The following is a 22,214-nucleotide window of genomic DNA, read 5'->3' as shown; positions in this document are numbered from 1 at the left end:
TTATGTAGGTACTTATTAGTAAAATTGAACACATGTCAACTGTTAGAAGCCAAACACCTAACTTCCATTCATATGTTATACAGAAATTCTTACTTGTATCATAGGGAGGAATGAACAAGAATTTTCATAAGATTATCGTAAGAAGAAATTTACGTAAATAATAAATAATATATAGAATATACTATCTAAAACAAATATTTGTAAACATATTAAGTTATAAATGTGGCATTATAATATAAAACAGATTTAAATATTTTTAAATATTAAACATATTCAAAATATATTAATATAAAATAAATGTAATAATTTAAATAAACATATTAAATGAATAAAATGATGTTCCTCTCCAAGGTGATGCACAGGTAAGATATCTGAGGTACATGTGCATACATCACATGAAGGTTTTTTTTAATAAATTTATTTATTTATTTATTTATTTATTTATTTATTGGCTGTGTTGGGTCTTCATTGCTGCCCGTGGGCTTTCTCTAGTTGCGGCAGGCAGGTGCTACCCTTCATTGCGGTGCAAGGGCTTCTCATTGCGGTGGCTTCTCTTGTTGCTTAGCACAGGATCTAGGCACGTGGGCTTCAGTAGCTGTGGCACATGGGCTCAATAGTTGTGGCTCCCAGGCTATAGAGCGCAGGCTCAGTAATTGTAGCACACGGGCTTATTTGGGGCTTAGTTGCTCAGCAGTATGTGGGATCTTCCCAGACCAGAACTCGAACCCTTGTCCCCTGCATTGACAGGCAGATTCTTAACCACTGCACCAGGTAAGCCCTCACATGGAGATTTAAAAACAGCATTATGATAAACAATGACATTTGGGGAACAATATGTGTAGTATACTGTTTAGATAAGCATTTCAGGGAACTGTTTACGGATGCATAAATTAAATACATATACACTGACAGGAAAATATACCACCAAATTTAAGACAGTAGTTCCTTTTGGGAGTCAAATATTCAGAGAAATAGTATCATGCAGGGATATTGAGAAAATTCAAATTTTATCAGTAATACTTAAAGTCTCTATAAAATATGAGCTATGAAGCAAATATTATTTTAATGCAGATGGTGGGTATTGATGATAGTGAAAAAGGTAATATTAATAGAACACCCTCTAAGTGCCTGGCAGTATTTGAAGACGTTTCTCAAACCTGGCTGTATGTAACGATTAGCAAGAACTCCATATGTAGAGATTCTGATTAAACTGATTCTAGGCTGAAGCCAGTGCATCAGCATATATTTAAAAATCCACAGGTAAATACATTGATTTATTGGGAATGAGAACCACTGGTCTGATTATTTACATTTGATTTTAAATTTAAATCCAACTAACATGGTCTAGCACTTGTAGAATGTTTATAGATATTCTAAATGAAGGGAATTTCTAGCATTGCGTATGACTTTAAAAGTGTATTTGATTGCTTTTTCATTTCCTTTAATTAGAATCATTTTGTTTTCTTAATGGGGAAAATATATTTATATTTTTGTCTTAAAAGAGTTGACTCTGCTGAGATCATAGATTTGTTAACTATAATGATCTTGCTCTCTTTTTGTATTTGAATAACCTTTTAATTTTTATTTTTATTGAGGCATGGTTGCTTTACAATGTTGTGTTAGCCTCCACTGCACAATAAAATGAATCAGCCACACACATACAGATATCCCCTCCCTTTTGGACTTCCATCCCATTTAGTTAACCACAACTCACAATGTAGAGTTCCCTGTGCTATACAGCATGTTCCCATCAGTTGTCTATTTTATATGTAGTATCAATAATGTATATGTGTAAATCCCAGTTTCCCAATTCCTCCATCCCCACCCCTTTCTCCCTTGGTACCCATACATTTGTTCTATACTTACATGTCTCTGTTTCTGCTTTGCAAATAAGATCATGTATACCATTTTTTTAGATTCCACATATATGTGTTATTTTATGATATTTGCTTTTCTCTTTCTGACTTATTTCACTCTGTATGACACTCTCCAGGTCCTTCCACATCTCTACAAATGACCCAATTTCATTCCTTTTTATAGCTGGGTAATATTTCATTGTATATATGTACCACATCTTCTTTACCCATTCCTCTGTTGATAGACATTTTAGATTGCTTCCATGTCCTAGCTATTATAAATAGTGCTGCAATGAACATTGGGGTTCATGTGTTTTTGAATTATGGTTTTCTCTGGGTATATGCCCAGTACTGGGATTGTTGGGTCATATGGTAGTTCTATTTTTAGTTTTTTAAGGAAACAGTTTTTACTGTTTTCCATAGTGGCTATATCAGTTTACATTCCCACCAATAGTGTGTGAGGGTTCCCTTTTCTCCACACCCTCTCCAGCATTTATTGTTTGTAGATTTTTTGATGATGGCCATTCTGACCAGTGTGAGGTGATACCTCATTGTAGGTTTGATTTGCATTTCTCTAATAATTAGTGATGTTGAGCATCTTTTCATCTGTTTATTGGCCATCTATATGTCTTCTTTGGAGAAATGTTTATCTAGGTCTTCTGCCTATTTTTTGATTGGTTAGTTTCTTTGTTTGTTTTGATATTGAGCTGCTTGTATATTTTGGAAATTAATACTTTGTCAGTTGCTTCATTTGAAAATATTTTCTCCCATTCTGAGGGTTGTCTTTTTTGTCTTGTGTATGGTTTCTTTTGCTGTGCAAAAGTTTTTAAGTTTCATTAGGTCCCATTTGTTTATTTTTGTATTAATTTTCATTACTCTAGGAGATGGGTCAAAAAAGATGTTGCTGTGATTTATGTCATAGAGTGTTCTGCTTATATTTTCCTCTAAGAGTTTTATAATGTCTGTTCTTACACTTAGGTCTTTAATCCATTTTGAGTTTATTTTTGTGTATGGTGTTAGGGAGTATTCTAATTTCATTCTTTTACGTGTAGCTATACAGTTGTCCCTGCACCACTTATTGAGAGGCTGACTTTTCTCCATTATATAGTTTTGCCTCCTTTGTCGTAGATTAGGTGACAAGAGGTGCATGGGCTTATCTTTGGGATTTCTATCCTGTTCCATTGGTATATATTTCTGTTTTTGTGCCAGTACCATACTTTCTTCATTACTGTAGCTTTGTAGTGCAGTGTGAAGTCAGGGAGGCTGATTCCTCCAGCTTTTTTTCTCTTTCTGAAGATTGCTTTGGCTATTCAGAGCCTTTTGTATTTCCATACAAATTATAAGATTTTTTGTTCTAGTTCTGTGAAAAATGCCATTGGTAATTTGATACGGATTGCATTGAATCTGTAAATTGCTTTGGGTAGTATAGTCATATTCACAATATTGATTCTTGCAATCCAAAAACATAGTATGTCTCTCCATCTGTTTATGTCATCTTTGATTTCTTTCATCAGTGTCTTATAGTTTTCTGAGTCTAGGTATTTTGCCTCCTTAGATAGGTTTATTCCTAGGTATATTATTCTTTTTGTTGTAATGGTTGATCTTGCTTTTCTAACATTCTTCAGTCTCTAAGTAGCTGTGTATAGAAAGAGTTGAATAACATGAAAAGCAATAAAGGAAGCGTTCAGAAGATCAAGTTTATCACAACTGAGAAATGTTGCTGAAGGTGTTGGTGTGTATGGCCCTCAAGTGTGAATACTTTACTACTGAAAAATTTAAATCCAAAATATAAACATTTATAGTTGCCATTTTTCTTGTTTCTTTTTATCCAACTCTGTTTTTTTTTAATCAATAGGTGTCCAAGCTACATAGAATCAAAAAATCTAACACGTGTCTCAGAATTCTTTCTCATGGGACTCTCAGATGATCCAGAACTGCAGCCCCTCCTCTTTGGGGTCTTCCTGTCCATGTACCTGGTCACCATGCTTGGAAACCTGCTCATCATCCTGACTGTCATCTCTGACCCCCACATCCACACCCCCATGTACTTCTTCCTCTCCAACCTCTCCTTGGCTGATATAGGTTACACCTCCACCACGATCCCTAAGATGATTGTGGACATCCAAACTCACAGAAGAGTCATCTCCTATGTGGGATGCCTGACACAGATTTCTTTTTTGATCTTTTTTGGATGTATGGATTGTATGCTCCTGACTGTGATGGCTTATGATCGATTTGTGGCCATCTGTCACCCTCTGCACTACACAGTCATCATGAACCCACACCTCTGTGGCTTCTTAGTTTTGGGGTCTTTTTTAATCAGCATTTTGGATTTCCAGCTACACAATTTGATTGCATTACAACTTACCTACTTCCAGAATGTGGAAATTTCTAATTTCTTCTGTGACCCTTCTCATCTCCTTAACCTTGCGTGTTCTGACACCTCCACAAATAACATAGTCATGTATTTTGTTGGTGCCATCTATGGTTTTCTCCCTATTATAGGGATCTTTTTCTCTTACTATAAAATTATTTCTTCCATTCTGAGAGTCCGCTCATCAGGTGGGAAGTATAAAGCCTTCTCTACATGTGGCTCTCACCTGGCAGTTGTTTGCTTGTTTTATGGAACAAGCCTTGGAGTATACTTCAGTTCTGCTGTTTCACATTCCCCAAAGAAGGGTGTGGTGGCCTCAGTGGTGTACGCTGTGGTAACCCCCATGCTGAACCCTTTCATCTACAGCTTGAGAAACAGGGACATCAAGAGTGCTCTGTGGAGGCTCCTCAGCAAAACAATCTAATATTAATATCTGTGCCATCTATTTGGAGTGTGGGTTGAAAAGTGTAGGAAAACAAGACATCTAGACCTGCAAATCCTTTCTTGGCTGCACTATTTTTGTAGTTTCATGGTTTTCATTCTTCTCCATATTTCATATCTGAATATTACTTTTCTTGGTTATTTTAATTGGATTAGGAATGTATTCTGTAACCCATTGCAGATCATAATCACTTCATGAATTAATCCAATATGCATAGACAGGTTCCTGTAGTTTCTGAGCAATGACTCTTTCAACCAGCTGAAATACACATCTTTCTTTTAAATACCTAAAATTTACACCCTGTTCCACAAGTCATGTGTATTTTCCATACATCATTAAAATCCAAAAGCTGTCAGCAGTCAAACGTCAAAAAGTAAAATGGAAGAGAAGGATCAAGATGGTGGAGTATGAAGATGTCAACCCCACCTCTCCTCACAAAAACATAAAAACTACAACTACACAGGGAGATCAACTCAATGATTGGTGATGACTTAGAGGGCTGGGATAGGGAGGGTGGGAAAGAGTCATGGCAGGGAGGGGATATGGGGATATATGTATAAATACAGCTGATTCACTTTGTTGTACAGCAGAAACTGGCACAGCAATGTAAAGCAATTACACCCCAATAAAAGCTTTAAATAAAAATGCAAAAAACTACAACTACATATATACATATATTGTAGAATATATACATATATTGTAGTCTCACTGAAATTGACCTGGGGACAAGCAGGATGACTTCTTGAAACCAAAAAGACAGAGACAGAACCACACAGAGTCTGGTAGGAAGGGAAGAGAATCGATCTGGTCAATTATAATGAATATCATAGAATACAAACAATTATTAAAGAATACTACAAACAGTTATATACCAACAATTTAAATTGGAAACATAGAAGAAATTGATAAATTCCTAGAAACATACAACTTGTAAGACTGAATCCAGAAGAAATAGATAATCTGAACAGACTGAATACTAATATTGAAATTTAATCTCTAATCAAAAATCTCCCAGCAAAGAAAGTCCGGGACTGAATGGCTTCACAGAGGATTTCTACCAAACATATAATTAAGAGCTAATATCTATCCTTCTCAAACTATCCCAAAAGACTGAAGAGGGACACTCCTAAATTCAATCTACGAAGCCACCATTACCCTGATACCAAAAGCAGACAGAGGCACTACAAAAAAGAAAATTACAGGCCAATATCTCTGATGAAGAGATGCAAAAATTCTCAACAAAATATTAGAAAACTGAATTCAACAATATGTAAAGAGGATCATACACCCTGATCAAGTGGGATTTATTCCAGGGATGCAAGGGTGGTTTAATATCTGTAAATCAATCAATGTGATACACCTTATTAACAAAAGGAAAGATAAAAATCACATGATCATCTCAATGGACTCAGAAAAAGCATTTGAGAAAATTCAACACTTATTTATGACTAAAAACTCTCAATAAAGTTGGTATAGACTGAACATACCTCAACATAATAAAGGCCATTTATGACAAACCAACAGCTAACATTATACTCAGTGGTGAAAAACTGAAATTTTTCCTAGAAAATTAGATACAAGACAAGGATTCCCACTCCCACTATTTCTATTTAACATAGTATTAGAAATCTCGCCACAGAAGCTAGACAAGAAAAGCAAACAAAAGTCATCCAAATTGGAAGGGAAGAAATAAAACACTATTTGCAAGTATTTTGATACAGTGTATCGAAAGCACTAAAGTCTCCACTAAAAAACTATCAGAGCTAACAAATAAATTCAGTAAAGTTGCAGGAAACAACATTATAACACAGAAATCATTTGCTTTTCTATATGCTAATAATGAAAAATGAGAAAGAGAAAGCAAGAAAACAATTTCATTTACAGTCGCACCAAAAAGAATAAAACACCTAGGAATAAACTAAATCAAGGAGTGAAAGACCTATATCCTAAAAACCATAAGACATTGATGAAGGAAATTTAAAGGGATACAAAGACATGGAAAGATATCTTGTGTTTATGGATTGGAAGAATTAATAATGTTAAAATGCTACCTGAAGCCATCAACAGATTTAATGGAATCCATATCAAAATACCAATGACAATTTTCACAGAACTAGAACAAAAAATATTTTATTTTGTATGGAAACACAAAAGCCCCCAAATAGCCAAAACAATCTTGAAAAAGAAAAACTGAAAAGAAATCAGACTGCCTAACTTCAGACTATTCTACAAAGCTACAGTAATCAAAACAGTATGATACCGGCACAAAAAGACACACATGGAACGGAGAAGGACAGGAGGAGCCTCAGAGCCCCCAAATGAGAGAGCAATGGCAGATGTGCCAAGGACAAAGTGGACAGAACCCCCACAGAGGAGTCAGGCAGCACTCCCCAGCCAGAGAATCTAATCTGCTCACTCGCAGTGGCAGTGGTGGCCAGGTGCCAAGGCTTGGGCTTCAGAGAACAGACACCAGGGAGACAGCTAGGGCTGACTGCATGAAAACAGCCTGGGGGGCAGGTGCACCAGCAAGCTAGGAGGGAATGAAAATCCTGGGCCAGATGAAGTGTCAGGGGACTTTTGTTTCCGAGTTCTCTGGAGGAAATTCCCTCTCTGCGAACTCACAAGCTGTGAAGCTGCACCACCTGCTGCTGCTGGATGGAAAACCCCACCCGCCTGCCCACTGCTATGCTCCCTTTCCCCAGCACATGCAGCAGGGCCTGCTTCCTGCCCATCTGCTGCCACCAATGGTCCTGTGCATAAGGCAAGTCATTGGCCAACCCTCCCAGCAGCAGGGGAAGCCCACCAACATCAAGGGTCCTGCAATCAGGACCAACTTCCCTAGGAGAACACACAGCACACCTTAGGCTCATGCTAACCTCTGCTGCTACAAGCATTCCCACAGATTTCAGTTAGTCTGCCATATCCCTCCCTACCCCATGACCTGAAGTTGCAAATGAGCCTCAATCATCCTTTTTTTGCCCCCTCTTGCCTGGGCGGGGAACCGACTCCTGAGAGCAACCCACATGCAAAGTAGGGACCAAAACCAAAACTGACTCCCAAGGACTGCAGGACCAAAGAAGAGAAAGAGAAACAGCCATAGGAGGAGCAGATTTAATGCTTACAATAGGCTTGATAGACCCTGTATCTGTGGATCACCTGAATAGATGAGTATTTCTACAAAAGAGACTGTAGACATAGGGGGCAACTGGGGACTGTGAGGACAAATACACACAGGACTAATACCAGTCTGAGCTCTCCACAGTCCTCTCCACAGCAGGTACAGAGCCCTACCTAGAAGTATTAGAGGACTTCTTGGTATGTTTGTCTTATTTCTGGTTTTAGGTATTTGTTAGTTAAATCTTTACTGTATATATTTGAATGTGGATTTGCTTGTAATTGGTATAGGTACTCCCTTTTTTCTTTACTTTGCTCTCTCTTTTTCTCTTCTCTTTGGTTCTTTTCCTCTTTTCTTTTTGCAAGTGTAAGTATGCACACCTCCTTGTGTGATTTTGACTGATTAGAGTTATTTTTACCACCAGTCTTGGAGATCTGTCTGTCCTTTCCCCTTCTCCCCTTTATTCTTCCTTTTTTCTCTGCTCTCCTTCTGCCTACTTTTTCCCCATGCCATGCAGTTTCCAGGGTCTTGGTGCCCTGGTTGGGGGTCAAACCTGGACCTTTGAGATAGCAGAGCAGAGTAGAGGACATTGGACCACTAGAAAACTCCTGACCCCATGGAATATTAACCAACAAGTGTTCCCCCAGAGTTATCATTCTCAACACCAAGCTCCAAACCGAACTAAAGTTTAGCAAGCTCTAGTGCTTGACACCTCAAGCCAAACACAACAGAGATAAGAGGAATTACTACTAGGCAGCATAGGGAAAGGAGACAGCATAAATGATAAACTAGACAAAATGAGAAAACAAAGAAACACCTTGCAGGCAAAGGAGCAAGATAAAAACTCACAAGACCACATAAATGAAGAAGAAATGGGGGGTAAATTGCCTAAAAAAAGAATTTAGAGTAATGATAGTAAAGATGATCCAATATCTTGATAACAAAATAGAGAAAATACAAGAAATATTTAATAAGGATCTAGAATAACTAAAGAGCAAACAAACATTAACAGACAACACAATAACTGAAAATTAAAATACTGTAGATGGTAAAAACGGCAGAATAAGTGAGGCAGAAGAATGCTTAAGTGACTTGGAAGATAGAATGGGGGAAATAACTGCCACAGAACAGGAAAAAGAAAAAAGAATAAAAAGAATGGAAGACAGTCTCAGAGAGCTTGGAGATAACATTAAGTGTACAAACATTTGAATCACGGGCATTCCAGAAGAAGAAGAAAAAAAGAAAGTCTGAGAAAATATTTGAGGAGATTATGCTGGGAAACTTCCCCAACATGGGAAAGGAAATAGCAAACCAAGTCCAAGGAGTGCAGAGAGTCCCATACAGAATAAACCCAAGGAGAAACACATCGAGGCACATATTAATCAAACTAAATGAAAATTAAACACAAAGAAAAAATATTAAAAGCATCAAGAGAAAAGCAACAAATAACATAGAAGGAAAAACTCATAAGGATATCAGCTGATCTCACTTCAGAAACTCTGCAGGCCAGAAGGGAGTGGCAGGATATACTGAAAGTCCTGAAAGAGAAAGCCCTACAGCCAAGAATACTCTACCCAGCAAGAATCTCATTCAGATTCAATGGAGAAATCAAGAGCTTTACAAACAAGCAAAAGTTAAGAGAATTCAGCACCACCAAGCCAGCCTTATAACAATTGCTAAAGGAAATCCTCTAGGCAGTAAACACAAGACAAGGAAAAGGCCTACAAAAACACAGCCAAAACAATTAAGAAAATGGTAATAGTAACATACATGTCAATAATTACCTTAAATGTAAATGGATTAAATGCTCCAACCAAAAGACATAAACTGGCTGAATGGATACAAAACAAGACCCTTCTATATGCTTCCTACAAGAAACCCACTCCAGACCTAGGGACACATACAGATTGAAAGGAAGGGGATAGAAAAAGATATTCCATGCAAATGGAAGTCAAAAGAAAGCTGGAGTAGCAATACTCATATCAGACAAATTAGACTTTAAAGTAAAGACTATTACAAGAGACAAGGAAGGACACTACATAATGATCAAGGGATCAATCAAAGAAGAAGATATAACAATTGTAAATATCTATGCACCCAGCATAGGAGCACCTCAATATATAAGGCAAATGCAAACAGCCGTAAAAGGGGAAATTGACAGTAACACAATAATTGTAGGAGGCTTTAACATGCCACTTACACCAATGGACAGATCATCCAAACAGAAAATAAACACGGACACACAAGCTTTAAAAAACACATTAGACCATCTTGACTTAATTGATATTTATAACATATTTTATCAAAAACTACAGAATACACTTTCTTCTCAAGTGCACATGGAACATTCTCCAGGATAGATCATATCTTGGGGCATAAATCAAGCCTCGGAAAATTCAACAACATAGAAATCGTATCAAGCATCTTCACCAGCCACAATGCCATGAGACTAGATGTCAATTACAAGAAAAAAACTGGAAAAAATACAAATACACGGAGGCTAAACAATACGCTATTAAACAACCAAAAACGTCAATGCAGAAATCAAAGAGGAAATAAAAAAAATCTAGAAACAAATGACAAGGAAAACACGATGACCCAAAACCTATGGGATGCAGCAAAAGCAGTTCTAAGAGGGAACTTTACAAGAATACAATCCTACCTCAATAAACAAGAAAAATCTCAAAAAAACAACCTAACGTTACACCTAAAACAATTAGAGAAAGAAGAAAAAAAACATAAATTGAGCAGAAGGAAAGAAATCTTAAAGATCAGATCAGAAATAAATGAAAAAGAAATGAAAGAAACAATAGCAAAGATCAATAAAACTAAAAGCTGGTTCTTTGAGTAGATAAACAAAATTCATAAACCATTATCCAGAATCATCAGAAAAAAAAGGGAGAAAATGCAAATGAACAGAATTAGAAATGAAAAAGGAGAAGTAACAAATGACACTGCAGAAATACAAAAGATCATGAGAGACTACTACAAGCAACTATATGCCAATAAATTGGATAACCTGGAAGACATGGATAAATTCTTAGAAAAGTACAATCTTCCAAAACTGAACCAGGAAGAAATAGAAAATATGAACAGACCAATCACAAGCACTGAAATGGAAACTGTGATTAAAAGTCTCCCAACAAACAAAAGCCCAGGGCCAGATGGATTCACAGGTGAATTCTATCAAACATTTAGAGAAGAGATAACACCTATCCTTCTCAAAATCTTCCAAAATATAGCAGAAGGAGGAACACTCCCAAACTCATTCTGCAAGGCCACCATCACCCTGATACCAAAGCCAGCAAAAGATGTCACAAAAAAAGAAAATTGTAGGCCAATATCACTGATGAATATAGATGCAAAAATGCTTAACAAAATACTAGCAAACAGAATCCAACAGCACATTAAAAAGATCATACGCCATGAACAAGTGGGGTTTATCCCTGAAAAGGATTCTTCAATATATGCAAATCAACCAATGTGATACATCATATTAACAAATTGAAGGATAAAAACCAGATGATCATCTCAATAGATGGAGAAAAAGCTTCTGACAAAGCTCAACATCCATTTATGATAAAAACTCTCCAGAGACTCGAGGGGGGTAGTCAAGGAAGGGAGGGAATACGGGGATATGTGTATAAAAACAGATGATTGAACTTGGTGTACCCCAAAAAAAAAATTAAAAAAAAAAACTCTCCAGAAAGTGGGCATAGAAGGAAATCACCTCAGCATGATAAAAACCAGATATGACAAACCAACAGCCAACATCATTCTCAACAGTGAAAAACTTAAAGCATTCCCTCTAAGGACAGGAACAAGACAAGGGTGCCCACTGTGATCAGTAGTATTCAACATAGATTTGGAAGTTTTAGCCACAGCAATCAGAGAAGAAAATGAAATAAAAGGAATCCAAATTGGAAAAGAAGTAAAATTGTCACTCTTTGCAGATGACATGATATCATACATAGAAACCCTAAAGATTCTGTGAGAAAACTGTTAGTGCACATCAATGAATTTAGTAAAGTAGCAGGATACAAAATTAATGCACAGAAATCTCTTGCATCCCTATATACTAACAGTAAAAGAGCAGAAAAAGAAATTAAGGAAATACTCCCATTTACCATTGCAACAAAAAGAATAAAATACCTAGGAATAAACCTGCCTAAGGAGGCAAAAGACCTGTACACAGAATACTATGACACTGATGAAAGAAATCAAAGATGATACAACAGATAGAGGGACATACCATGTTCTTGAATAGGAAGAATCAACATTGTGAAAATGACTATCCTACCCAAAGCAATTTACAGATTCAATGCAATCCCTATCCAATTACCAATGGCATTTTTCACAGAACTAGAACAAGAAATTTTATGATTTGAATGGAAATGCAAAAGACCCCGAATAGCCAAAGCAATCCTGAGAAGGAAAGAGGGAGTTGGTGGAATCAGCCTTCCTGACCTCAACTATACTACAAGGCTACAGTGATCAAGACATAATACTGGCACAAAAACAGAAATAAAGATCAGTGGAACACAGTAGAGAGCCCAGAGATAAACCCACGCACATATGGGCACCTTTTATTTGATAAAGGAGGCAAGAGTAAAGACAGCCTCTTTAATAAATGGTGTTGGGAAAATTGGACAGCTACATGTAAAAGAATGAAATTAGAGCACTTCCTAACACCATACACAAAAATAAACTCAAAATGAACTGAAGACCTAAATGTAAGGCCAGACGCTATAAATCTCTTAGAGGAAAGCATAGGCAGAACTCTCTATGACATAAATCAAAGCAATATCCTTTCTGACCCAGCTCCTAGAATAGCGGAAATAAAATCAAAAATAAACAAATGGGACCTAATGAACTTAAAAGCTTTTGCACAGTAAAAGAAAACATAAACAAGACTAGAAGACAACCCTCAGAATGGGAGAAAATATTTGCCAACGAAGCAAGTGACCAAGGATTAATCTCCAAAATATACAAGCAGCTCATGAAGCTTCATACCAAAAAAGCAAATAACCCAATCCACAAATGGGCAGAAGACCTAAATAGACATTTCTCCAAAGAAGACATACAGATGGCCAACAAACACATGAAAAGATGCTCAACATCACTCATCATTAGAGAAATGCAAGTCAAAGCCACAATGAGATATCACCTCACACCACTCAGAATGGCCATCATCACAAAATCTGGAAACAAATGTTGGAGAGGGTGTGGAGAAAAGGGAACTCTCCTGCACTGTTGGTGGGAATGTAAGTTGGTCCAGCCACTATGGAAAACAATTTGGAGGTTCCTTAAAAAACTACAAATAGAACTACCATATGATCCAGTAAACCCACTACTGGGCATATACCCAAAGAAAACCATAATCCCAAAAGAAACATGTACCATAATGTTTATTGCAGCACTATTTGCAATAGCCAGGACATGGAAGCAACCTAAATGCCCATCAACAAATGAATGGATAAAGAAGATGTGGCATATATATATACAATGGAATATTACTCAGCTATAAAAAGGAATGAAAATGAGTTATTTGTAGTGAGGTGGAGGGATGCATTCCACATCCTTCTACTTTGCCACCATCTTTCTCCCCCGCCCCCAGCAATATTTTTGATCCATGTCCTAGACTAATAAAAATAAAAACAAAAATAAACAAATGAGGCCTAATTAAACTTAAAAGCTTCTGCACAGCAAAAGAAACCATAAACAAAAAGACAACCCTCGGAATGAGCAAAAATATTTGCAAATGAAGCAACCAACAAGGGATTAATCTCCAAAATATACAAACAGCTCATGTAGCTCAACATCAAAAAAAATAAAACACAAGTAATCCAGTGAACAATAAAGGGGCAGAATATCTAAACAGACATTTCTCCAAGGAAATCATACAGATGGCTAAAAAGCAAATGAAAAGATGCTCAACCACACTAATTATTAGAGAAATGCAAATCAAAATACAAAGGGGTATCACCTCAGACCTTTCAGAGTGGCCATCATCAAAAAATCTACAAACAATAAACACTGGAGGGGGTGTGAAGAAAAGGGAACCCTCCTACACTGTTGGTGAGAATGTAAATTGGTACAGTCACTATGGAGAACAGTATGAAGTTTCTTTCAACAACTAAACTAGAGCTACCATAGCATCCAGCAATCTCACTCCTGGGCACATACCCAGAGAAAACCATAATTTGAAAAGTTACAGGTACCTCGAAGTTCATTGCAACACTATTTACAAAGGCCAGGACATGGAAACAACCTAAATGTCCAACAACAGAGAAAAGGATGATGAAGATGTGGTACACACATACAATAGAATTTTACTCAGCCATAAAAAAGAACAAAATAATGCCATTTGTAGCAACATGAATGAACTTAGATATTCGCATACTGAGTAAAGTAAGGCAGACAAAGAAAGATAAACATGATATTGCTTATATACGTAATCTTAAAAAAGGGTACAAATGAACTTATCTACAAAACAGAAATAGAGTTTCAGATATAGAAAACAAACTCTGGTTATGAGGGGGTAAGGGGAGAGAGATAATTTGGGAGATTGGGACTGACATATATAAACTACTATATATAAAATAGATAACTAATGAGGATTTACTGTATAATGCAGGGAACTCTACTCAATAATCTGTAATAACCTACATGGGAAAAGAATCTAAAAAAGAGTAGATATATGTATATGTATAACTGACTCATTTTGCTGTACACCTGAAACTAACACAACATTGTAAATCATTGATACTCCAATAAAAAAGAACAAAAGAGATACATGCACCCCAAAGTTCGTAGCAGCACAATTTACAACAGCTAAGACATGGAAGCAACCTAAATGTCCACTGACAGATGAATGGATAAGAAAGGTGTGGTATTGTATACAATGGAATTATTACTCAGCCATGAAAAAGAATGAAATAATGCCATTTGCAGCAAAATGGATAGATGTAGAGATTATCCATTATTATTATTATTATTACTTATTTAATGAAGTAAGTCAGAGAACAAATATCATATGATATCACTTACATATGGAAACTAAAAAAATAATACAAATGAACTTATTTACAGAACAGAAATAGAATTACAGACATAAAAAATAAACTGATGGTTACTAAAAGGGTAAGAAGGGGGAAGGATACATTTGGAGCTTAGGATTAATATATATACACCACTAAATATAAAATAAACAACAAGAACTGTATGGCACAGGGAACTATATTCAATGTCTTATAATAATCTAAAATGGAAAAGAATCTGAAAAATAATCTAAAATGGAAAAGAATCTGTGTTAAAAAAAAGTTTCTGAAGTTTATGATAAGATAAAGGACTTGGAAGTCAGAGGTGAGGAGTAGAGGTCAGCCTCCTCCTGAGAAGAGAAAAGGTCTAGATTCTAACCAATGCATTCACTTTTCTCCTTTTCCTCCTCTATTAAATTAGCAAATCCTCAGAGACTGGGACACCATGGACCAATTTGGCTAATTCTGTGCTATATGCATTGAGATCTCAAGGCTGCACTGCTGTAAATAATCAGCCTGTGCTTCCCAGACCTTCATATAGCCAGCTCCAGTCCAATGGATTCCATACCTGTGTGTCTCATCCTTCCAGAGTTGTTGTCTGCACCAGGAGGCACATAACAGAGTTTGTATTCCTGCCAGCCCTGAGGACAAAGCCTCAGCCCTCATGCAACACCAGGTAGGAGGGCAGGCAGGTGATCTGCATCCCTCAGTCCTGCCCCAGCAGAGATACAGCTCAGCCCAGTGAGTGCCAAGTGCAGTGGGGGATACTGGATGCAGGAGGGATTGGGGGAGACTGGTTTTCTCACCATCAAAGCAGCGCTACAGTTAGGATAGCCAGTGGGATGGCACCAAAATGCAAATATTCAGCTCAGAGCCCTGTGCAGTTTATGTTGTTGTTAGTAGTGGGGATTCGAGAACTCATTTAAATTTCTATCTTCCTCTGACATTGGTTCTGTCTTTGGGGGGCATCTTTTCTACCTGAGCAGTAAATAAATCCCTCTAAAATATCCCCCCAAATGTTCCAAAAGATCATGAAGGTGAGGATGATGACTACAGTAACTACAGTATCACAAAACTTCACCGACAGATTCCAAGTGCCAGGAGCTGCGCTAAGTTTTTTATGTAGATTGTTACTTTTTATCTGCATTACCACCCTCCAAAAGAGAGCAATGCATATTATTATCACTTTGTAGTTCTGCATAGGAACACAGTACTTTAAGGTAATTTTTATAAACCCTAGGGGAGAAAGATGGTAAAGTCAGATTTGAATGCAGACAGTGAAAATCCATCCATAGGGCACCTAGACAGTATCCTGTCCTGCTAATCCAACCTGCATTCAGGTAGCTGAATTGAGGAGAAATGCAATTCCTTTATTAGGAAGAACTGACTTGAAAAGCTCTTAAGTTGGCACAAGAAGGCAAACATAACATTTGAGACCTGATTTTGCTCCTAAATTTCTCCAATGTTAATAAGAGGGCTGGGTTTGATGAGAAATCAACTCTTCACAAATGTTGAGGATTAGAGACATATTTAAGAAATTTCATCAAGCCGTTGCAAACAAAAAGAGCAAAAAGCAAACTCTCTTCCCTTTCATCCAAGGCAGACACCCCCTGCTCACTGTGCTCTTCCCTTTGGGGTTTCATGGAGACACAGTGATGAGCATGGGTGGCACCTGCCACATCAATTATAGGAAGGAAGCCTGAGTTGAAGGTGGGGATCTCAGAAAGATTCAGCTCATGACAATTCAAGGCAGTTCTCTCTCTTGCTCCTGCCCTTGCATTTTGTTTCACTGTCTACTTCCTGTTTATTCTTGTAATTTATACGCTCTTGATCTCTAAGGGAGTATAGAGTCAGAGTGTTGGGCTCTATTCTTAGGCAGGAAACAAGAAACAGTTCAAAGCATATCTTAGGAAATTTGGAAGAGCCTTCTAAACTTCTGCTTAAACTCTCTGAAGTGTAGGGAAACAGAGTGGACAAGTTCAGTGCATGGACCTCAGAGACCCACAATTTAATTTTGAATCTTATCTTCCCTACTTATTATCTGAATGACACTGGGCAAGTTCTTAATATCTTTGAAAGTTGTCATCTAAGTTGATATACAGTTGATACAACTGCGTTGAGTAAGAATGAAATAAAATGAGTATTAAGCATGTGAATAAATGTGTGATGGATGCATTATAGTAAGGTCAAAGTAAATTTTAGGCATTGTTATTATTATTGTTATCCCCAAGGTTGAGTACCAGTTACTCAAGTAAAATATCCTGTGATCTGAGGTTTCTTTTCCCCTAGATCCTGAGAGAACGTTTTACATTTGTGCTTTATGCTAGTGGATTCTGAATGCCAGGAGGGGAGACAACTGAGACTCATTTATTTCTGTTTCCTCAGAGCCTTTCCTTTGGCACAGAATAGGCTAAAAGAAAAAAAATCTCTATTAAATATTGAATAGATTCTTCTTTGGTTCTCAGAAATAGTATGTGCAGGCAATATGGCTTCCACCCATTGGAAATTTCCTGCTTGACTTTCATCCCTTCTAGCTATGTCTTTAGGACTAAACAAAAGATAAAACAGTGCTTGTATGCTTCTGTGTCATTTTCTACAGGAGCTATCATTTTCCATTTAAGAGAATCTACAACATTCAATTATTTTAAAAAAAAGGTGGATCATAAAAATGAAAGAGAGAGAGAAAGAAGGAAAGTTAATCTCATCGTGTGTACCGAGACACATTTTAGGATTTCCACTCCTTCTGTGAATGAATTCCCTGAGACATGATAGGCTTCTAACTCTCCCTCATGTAATAGAATATTAGATCATTAAACCAATACTAGAATTGTATTTCATCAATAACTGACTACTCCAATAATGATTCAAATTCTGATTTAAAAGTCGTGACTGAATATTTATTAAGTGCTGACCTCTCAGATGCCGCTACTGGGGATTAGAATGGGCCCCCGCAAAACATCCTGAAATGGTATATTAATTCGTTATAATTGAAGTAGTCCAAAAAGCAGCTGACAAAAGCAAGAGATTCTGACCCTTGTCTCTTTCCCTGAAATCAGGAAATAAATCTCTCACATGAAAGGGGCACTTCTTATCATCAGTGATAAGGAATTTGGAGCCTAGAAGCTTCTGTAAACAAATATTAATATTTCTTTAATTTACTCCCCTAAGCCCAAGCTGTTTAGATTCTTCACTAATCAAGCACCCAAGGCCTGTTTCATTGTCCTGTCAATTGCTCACCAATTTATTATTATTTTTTTGACTAAAATTGATAAAAGCCGCCTGTTTTGGCCATATCTTAGAGGCCAATCCTATGAGAACTCCATGTGCATGAATTCAAATTTGTTTCTTTTTCTCCTGTTAATCTGCCTTGTGTCAATGTCATCATTAGTTCAGCCACAAGCACTCAAGAGTGGTAGAAGGCAAACTTTCCTCTTCCTTGACACCAGGCTGTGCTACAAATAGATATTATTGGCCCTATTTTTTGCAACAGATACCAGAGCAGAGAGGTGAAGAGATATATACACACTCCACATTTAGTGGGTGAAAGATGTGGAACTCAGGCAAAGCCTCCTGATTTCTATCCCAGGGCTCTGTCTCACAAGGGTGGAATAATTTTTTTTTTTCTTTTGAAACCTGCTTTAGTCCCAGGTGAGCAAATGCAATTACAACCATGGGTTCCTTCCACTGGGATTTGGTGAGTTCATCTGTGATTTAGCAGAATGGACCAAGTGGTTTGCAGGAGACTTCTTTACATGGATATTATGGACTATAGAGTTTTTATGAATAGCAATGCATTTTTCAGACCATTTTGTAAATCTGAGTTATGGAAATATCATTCCATAGGCAAAACTGAAATGATCACATAACTCTATCATGAAAAGCCTTGCTTCAGATTTCAGGGATCTTTCTAATTTTATACCTTGACAATGGGAGCATGCACTTGCTTTTGTCTGACATTTCTATCAGGAAAATAAGTCTAAATAAGTAATAGTAAAGTTTCACATGTTTCAGTTTTTAAAACTGAAACAATACTCCTGTGAGCATATATGTTTTGGAAATTCTCCCTTGCGTAGTATAGAGAGTGGCACAAGAATTCTCCAATCTGTGTCACAATAAGAAATTAACCCTCAGGTAATACTATGCATCATTTTATGTTTGAAATGGATGTATGTATTGATACTTCATATATGTACTTAATAGATATATGTACACAGATATATGTACTTAAGTATATAGATATATGTACTTAAAACATAATACAGTGGTAAATGAGAACTTACCTATGTTAGCTAGGATCTAGGAAAATTTGCAAGAAAACTGCTTATGAATACAGAATTCAATACAAATATTATGGAGACATTGAAAGAAAAATGAATTCACATTCACGACAATGTTTACCTTGGGCAACACTGAAGGGCCGGGGAATAAGATCATGTAGGGATAGCAGAAACCCCTCTAGTTTTATCAGTAATAAATATAAGTTCTAAAGCAACTATTATTTAAGATTTATATTTTAATATGTGTAGTGGGTAATAATGATATTACTAATAGATAACATGAATGTAGCATTAATTAATTGCCTAGTGAAAATTCGCTACCCTGGCTCTATGTTGGTATGCTGAAAGTTCTTATAGGTAGAGATTCTAATTTAATTGGTTCTAGGCAGTAGCCAGCCCAGAATTAAAATTTAAAAGTTCGTAAGTTAATTATAATGATCTAAAAAAAATTATAATGATCTACTAGCACTGAAAACCACTGGTGAAGAATTTTATTTAAACTTAATATCTTATAGCAACCCGGTTAGGTCCTTTAAATTAATATACTCATTTTATAAATGAGCAAACTACCCCAGTGTTGTAATATTAGTCTTTGTTTTTCCCCTTTCTGATTTTTCCAAAATTACATCATGTTTTGACCTGGCAGGAGAAACGAAGGCTTGAGTTGCCTTCAGGGAGTTCAATGTAGGAGAAACACAATCCCTCAATAAGAAAGAATGACTTGAAAAGCACTTAAGCTGGCATAAGAAGACCAACTTAGGGTTTAAGACCTGGCTTTGGTCCTGAATTTCTCAACTCTTCATATGAGGGTTGGATCTGGTGAGAAATGAACCCTTCACAAATGTTTAGGATTAGAGACATATTTCAGAAGTTTTACTTAGCCACTACAAACAGAAGCAGCAAAAAGCAAACTTAACCTCAGGCCTTTCTCTGACAGTGTATAGCACTGATAGAAAAAACCCTGCAAAAATGAAAAACAAGTTCAGACTATTTATTACAAGTTGATTATTACTTAACCACTGGTGCATCATATATGAATGCTATCTTTGGAATCAGTGATGCTGTATGATTGTGCGTCTAACAAAAACATATTTAACAAAATGTGAAGTTTATCAAGGCCAAATATTTATATTTCAGTTATATGTGAAGAGAATTTGACCAGACAAGCCACACATTTGAGCCATAACTTATCTTCATGGAGGTTGGATGACATAAAGCCAAGTAAAGATGAAAAACTCTTAAAGATAATTGGCATATAGAAATACCATCTGATCGTGAACATTTGATTTTAATTTATACTCCATTGACTGTGGTTTTAACTCTTTAGGACTACATTGCAAATCAACGGGATTTCTTGTACTGCGTTTGGATAAGATATAGTACATTTGAGTGCTTTTTAGTGTCCTTTAATTAGAATGATATTTTTTAAAGATAAAAGAATATTTTTAGTCCACATTTTTCCTGCAAAAGTGGGGAGCAGATATGTTACTGTGTTCATGGATTTGTGATCTCAAAATGTTCTTACTTCTCTCATATCCTTTGGCCCTATGTCTCTAAAATAAGTGTGTAAAGAAACAAGTGAATATCCTGGGCATTAATAAACATGTGCTCACAACTGGGAAATATTGCTGAAGGAACTGGTGTGTATGGTCCTCAAGCGCAAATACTTTATGAATTGCTCAAATACAAAATATGGACACTTATCTGGGTGCCTCAACATTTGTTTTGTGTATTCAACACTCTCTTCTTTTTCAAAAGGTGCCCCATCTACATGGAAGCACAGAATCTTACACATGTCTCAGAATTCTTCCTCCTGGGCCTCTCAGATGATCCAGAACTACAGACCCTTCTCTTTGGGCTCTTCTTGTCCCTGTACCTGGTAACCATGCTTGGGAACCTGCTCATCATCCTGGCTGTCAGCTCTGACTCCCACCTCCACACCCCATGTACTTCTTCCTTTCCAATCTGTCCTTGGCTGACATCAGTATCAGCACCACCACCATCCCCAAGATGCTAGTGAACCTCCAGACACACAGCAAATCCATCACCTGTGCAGGCTGCCTGGCTCAGGTGACATTTTTTTCTCTTTTTGCATGTTTGGAGAGTCTACTTCTGACAGTGATGGCCTATGACCGGTTGGTGGCCATTTGTCACCCCCTACACTACCTGGTCATCATGAACCCCCGTACCTGTGGCTTGTTGGTTCTGGCATCATTTTCTATAAGCCTTTTGAACTCCCAGCTGCACTACTTGATGATGTCACAACTTACTTTCTGTGCAGATGTGGAAATTCCTCATTACTTTTGTGAATTTTCTCAACTCTTCAACCTGGCCTGTTCTGACACTTTCATCAATAACATATTAATCCATTTCATTGGTATCATATTTGGTGGAGTTCCACTCTCAGGGGTCCTTTACTCTTATACTAGAATTATTTCCTCCATTCTGAGAGTCTCATCATTAGGTGGGAAGTATAAAGCCTTCTCCACCTGTAGCTCTCACCTGTCAGTTGTTTGCTTGTTCTATGGAACAGGCATTGGTGTGTATGTCAGTTCAGCTCTCTCATCTTCCCCCAGGAAGGGTGCAGTGACCTCGGTGATGTACACTGTGGTCACACCTATGCTGAACCCCTTCATCTACAGTCTGAGGAACAAGGACATGAAGAGTGCCTTGTGGAGGATTTCCCACAGAACAGCCTAACCTCAACACCTGTGCCACACACACACACACACACACACACACACACACTAGGGTGAGTCAAAAATTATCCTCACTCTGTACAGATCAACTCATTTGCAAGGCAGCAATAGAGATATAGATGCAGAGAACAAATATGTGGGCACCAAAGGGGGAAACCAGGGCGGGGGTGAGGGTGAATTAGGAGATTGGGATTGCCATATATACATTACTAATAAGAAAAAAATATCATATTGTACACTTTAAATACATGCAGTTTATTGTATGTCAATTATATCTCAATAAACTTCTTAAAAAATTATCTGCACTCTGGCAGTAGAATTTATAGTTTTAATATAACCAGAGTGCATATAATTTTTGACTCACCCTTTTGTATATATAATGGACTACATAAGACTGGAAAAGGCAGTAAA

At 37.1% G+C, this 22,214-nt stretch overlaps 1 protein-coding gene and 1 pseudogene across 1 annotated transcript; both read left to right on the top strand.

Moving 5' to 3' along the window:
• Positions 1-3,700: 3,700 nt before the first annotated feature.
• On the top strand, positions 3,701-4,654 carry LOC130836882 (olfactory receptor 18-like; the record flags this gene model as incomplete). The annotated part of the gene is made up of 1 exon (XM_057709521.1): positions 3,701-4,654. A coding segment is annotated over one exon (954 nt), but the record flags the coding sequence as incomplete, so codon positions are not given.
• Positions 4,655-20,875: 16,221 nt separating this feature from the next.
• Positions 20,876-21,804, top strand: LOC130837179 (olfactory receptor 18-like; annotated as a pseudogene).
• The last annotated feature ends 410 nt before the right edge of the window (positions 21,805-22,214 follow it).

This window comes from Hippopotamus amphibius, chromosome 15 (assembly GCF_030028045.1).
Source record: "Hippopotamus amphibius kiboko isolate mHipAmp2 chromosome 15, mHipAmp2.hap2, whole genome shotgun sequence".
NCBI classification, from domain to species: Eukaryota; Metazoa; Chordata; class Mammalia; order Artiodactyla; family Hippopotamidae; genus Hippopotamus; species Hippopotamus amphibius.
This window is presented reverse-complemented; position numbering and strand designations above follow the sequence as displayed.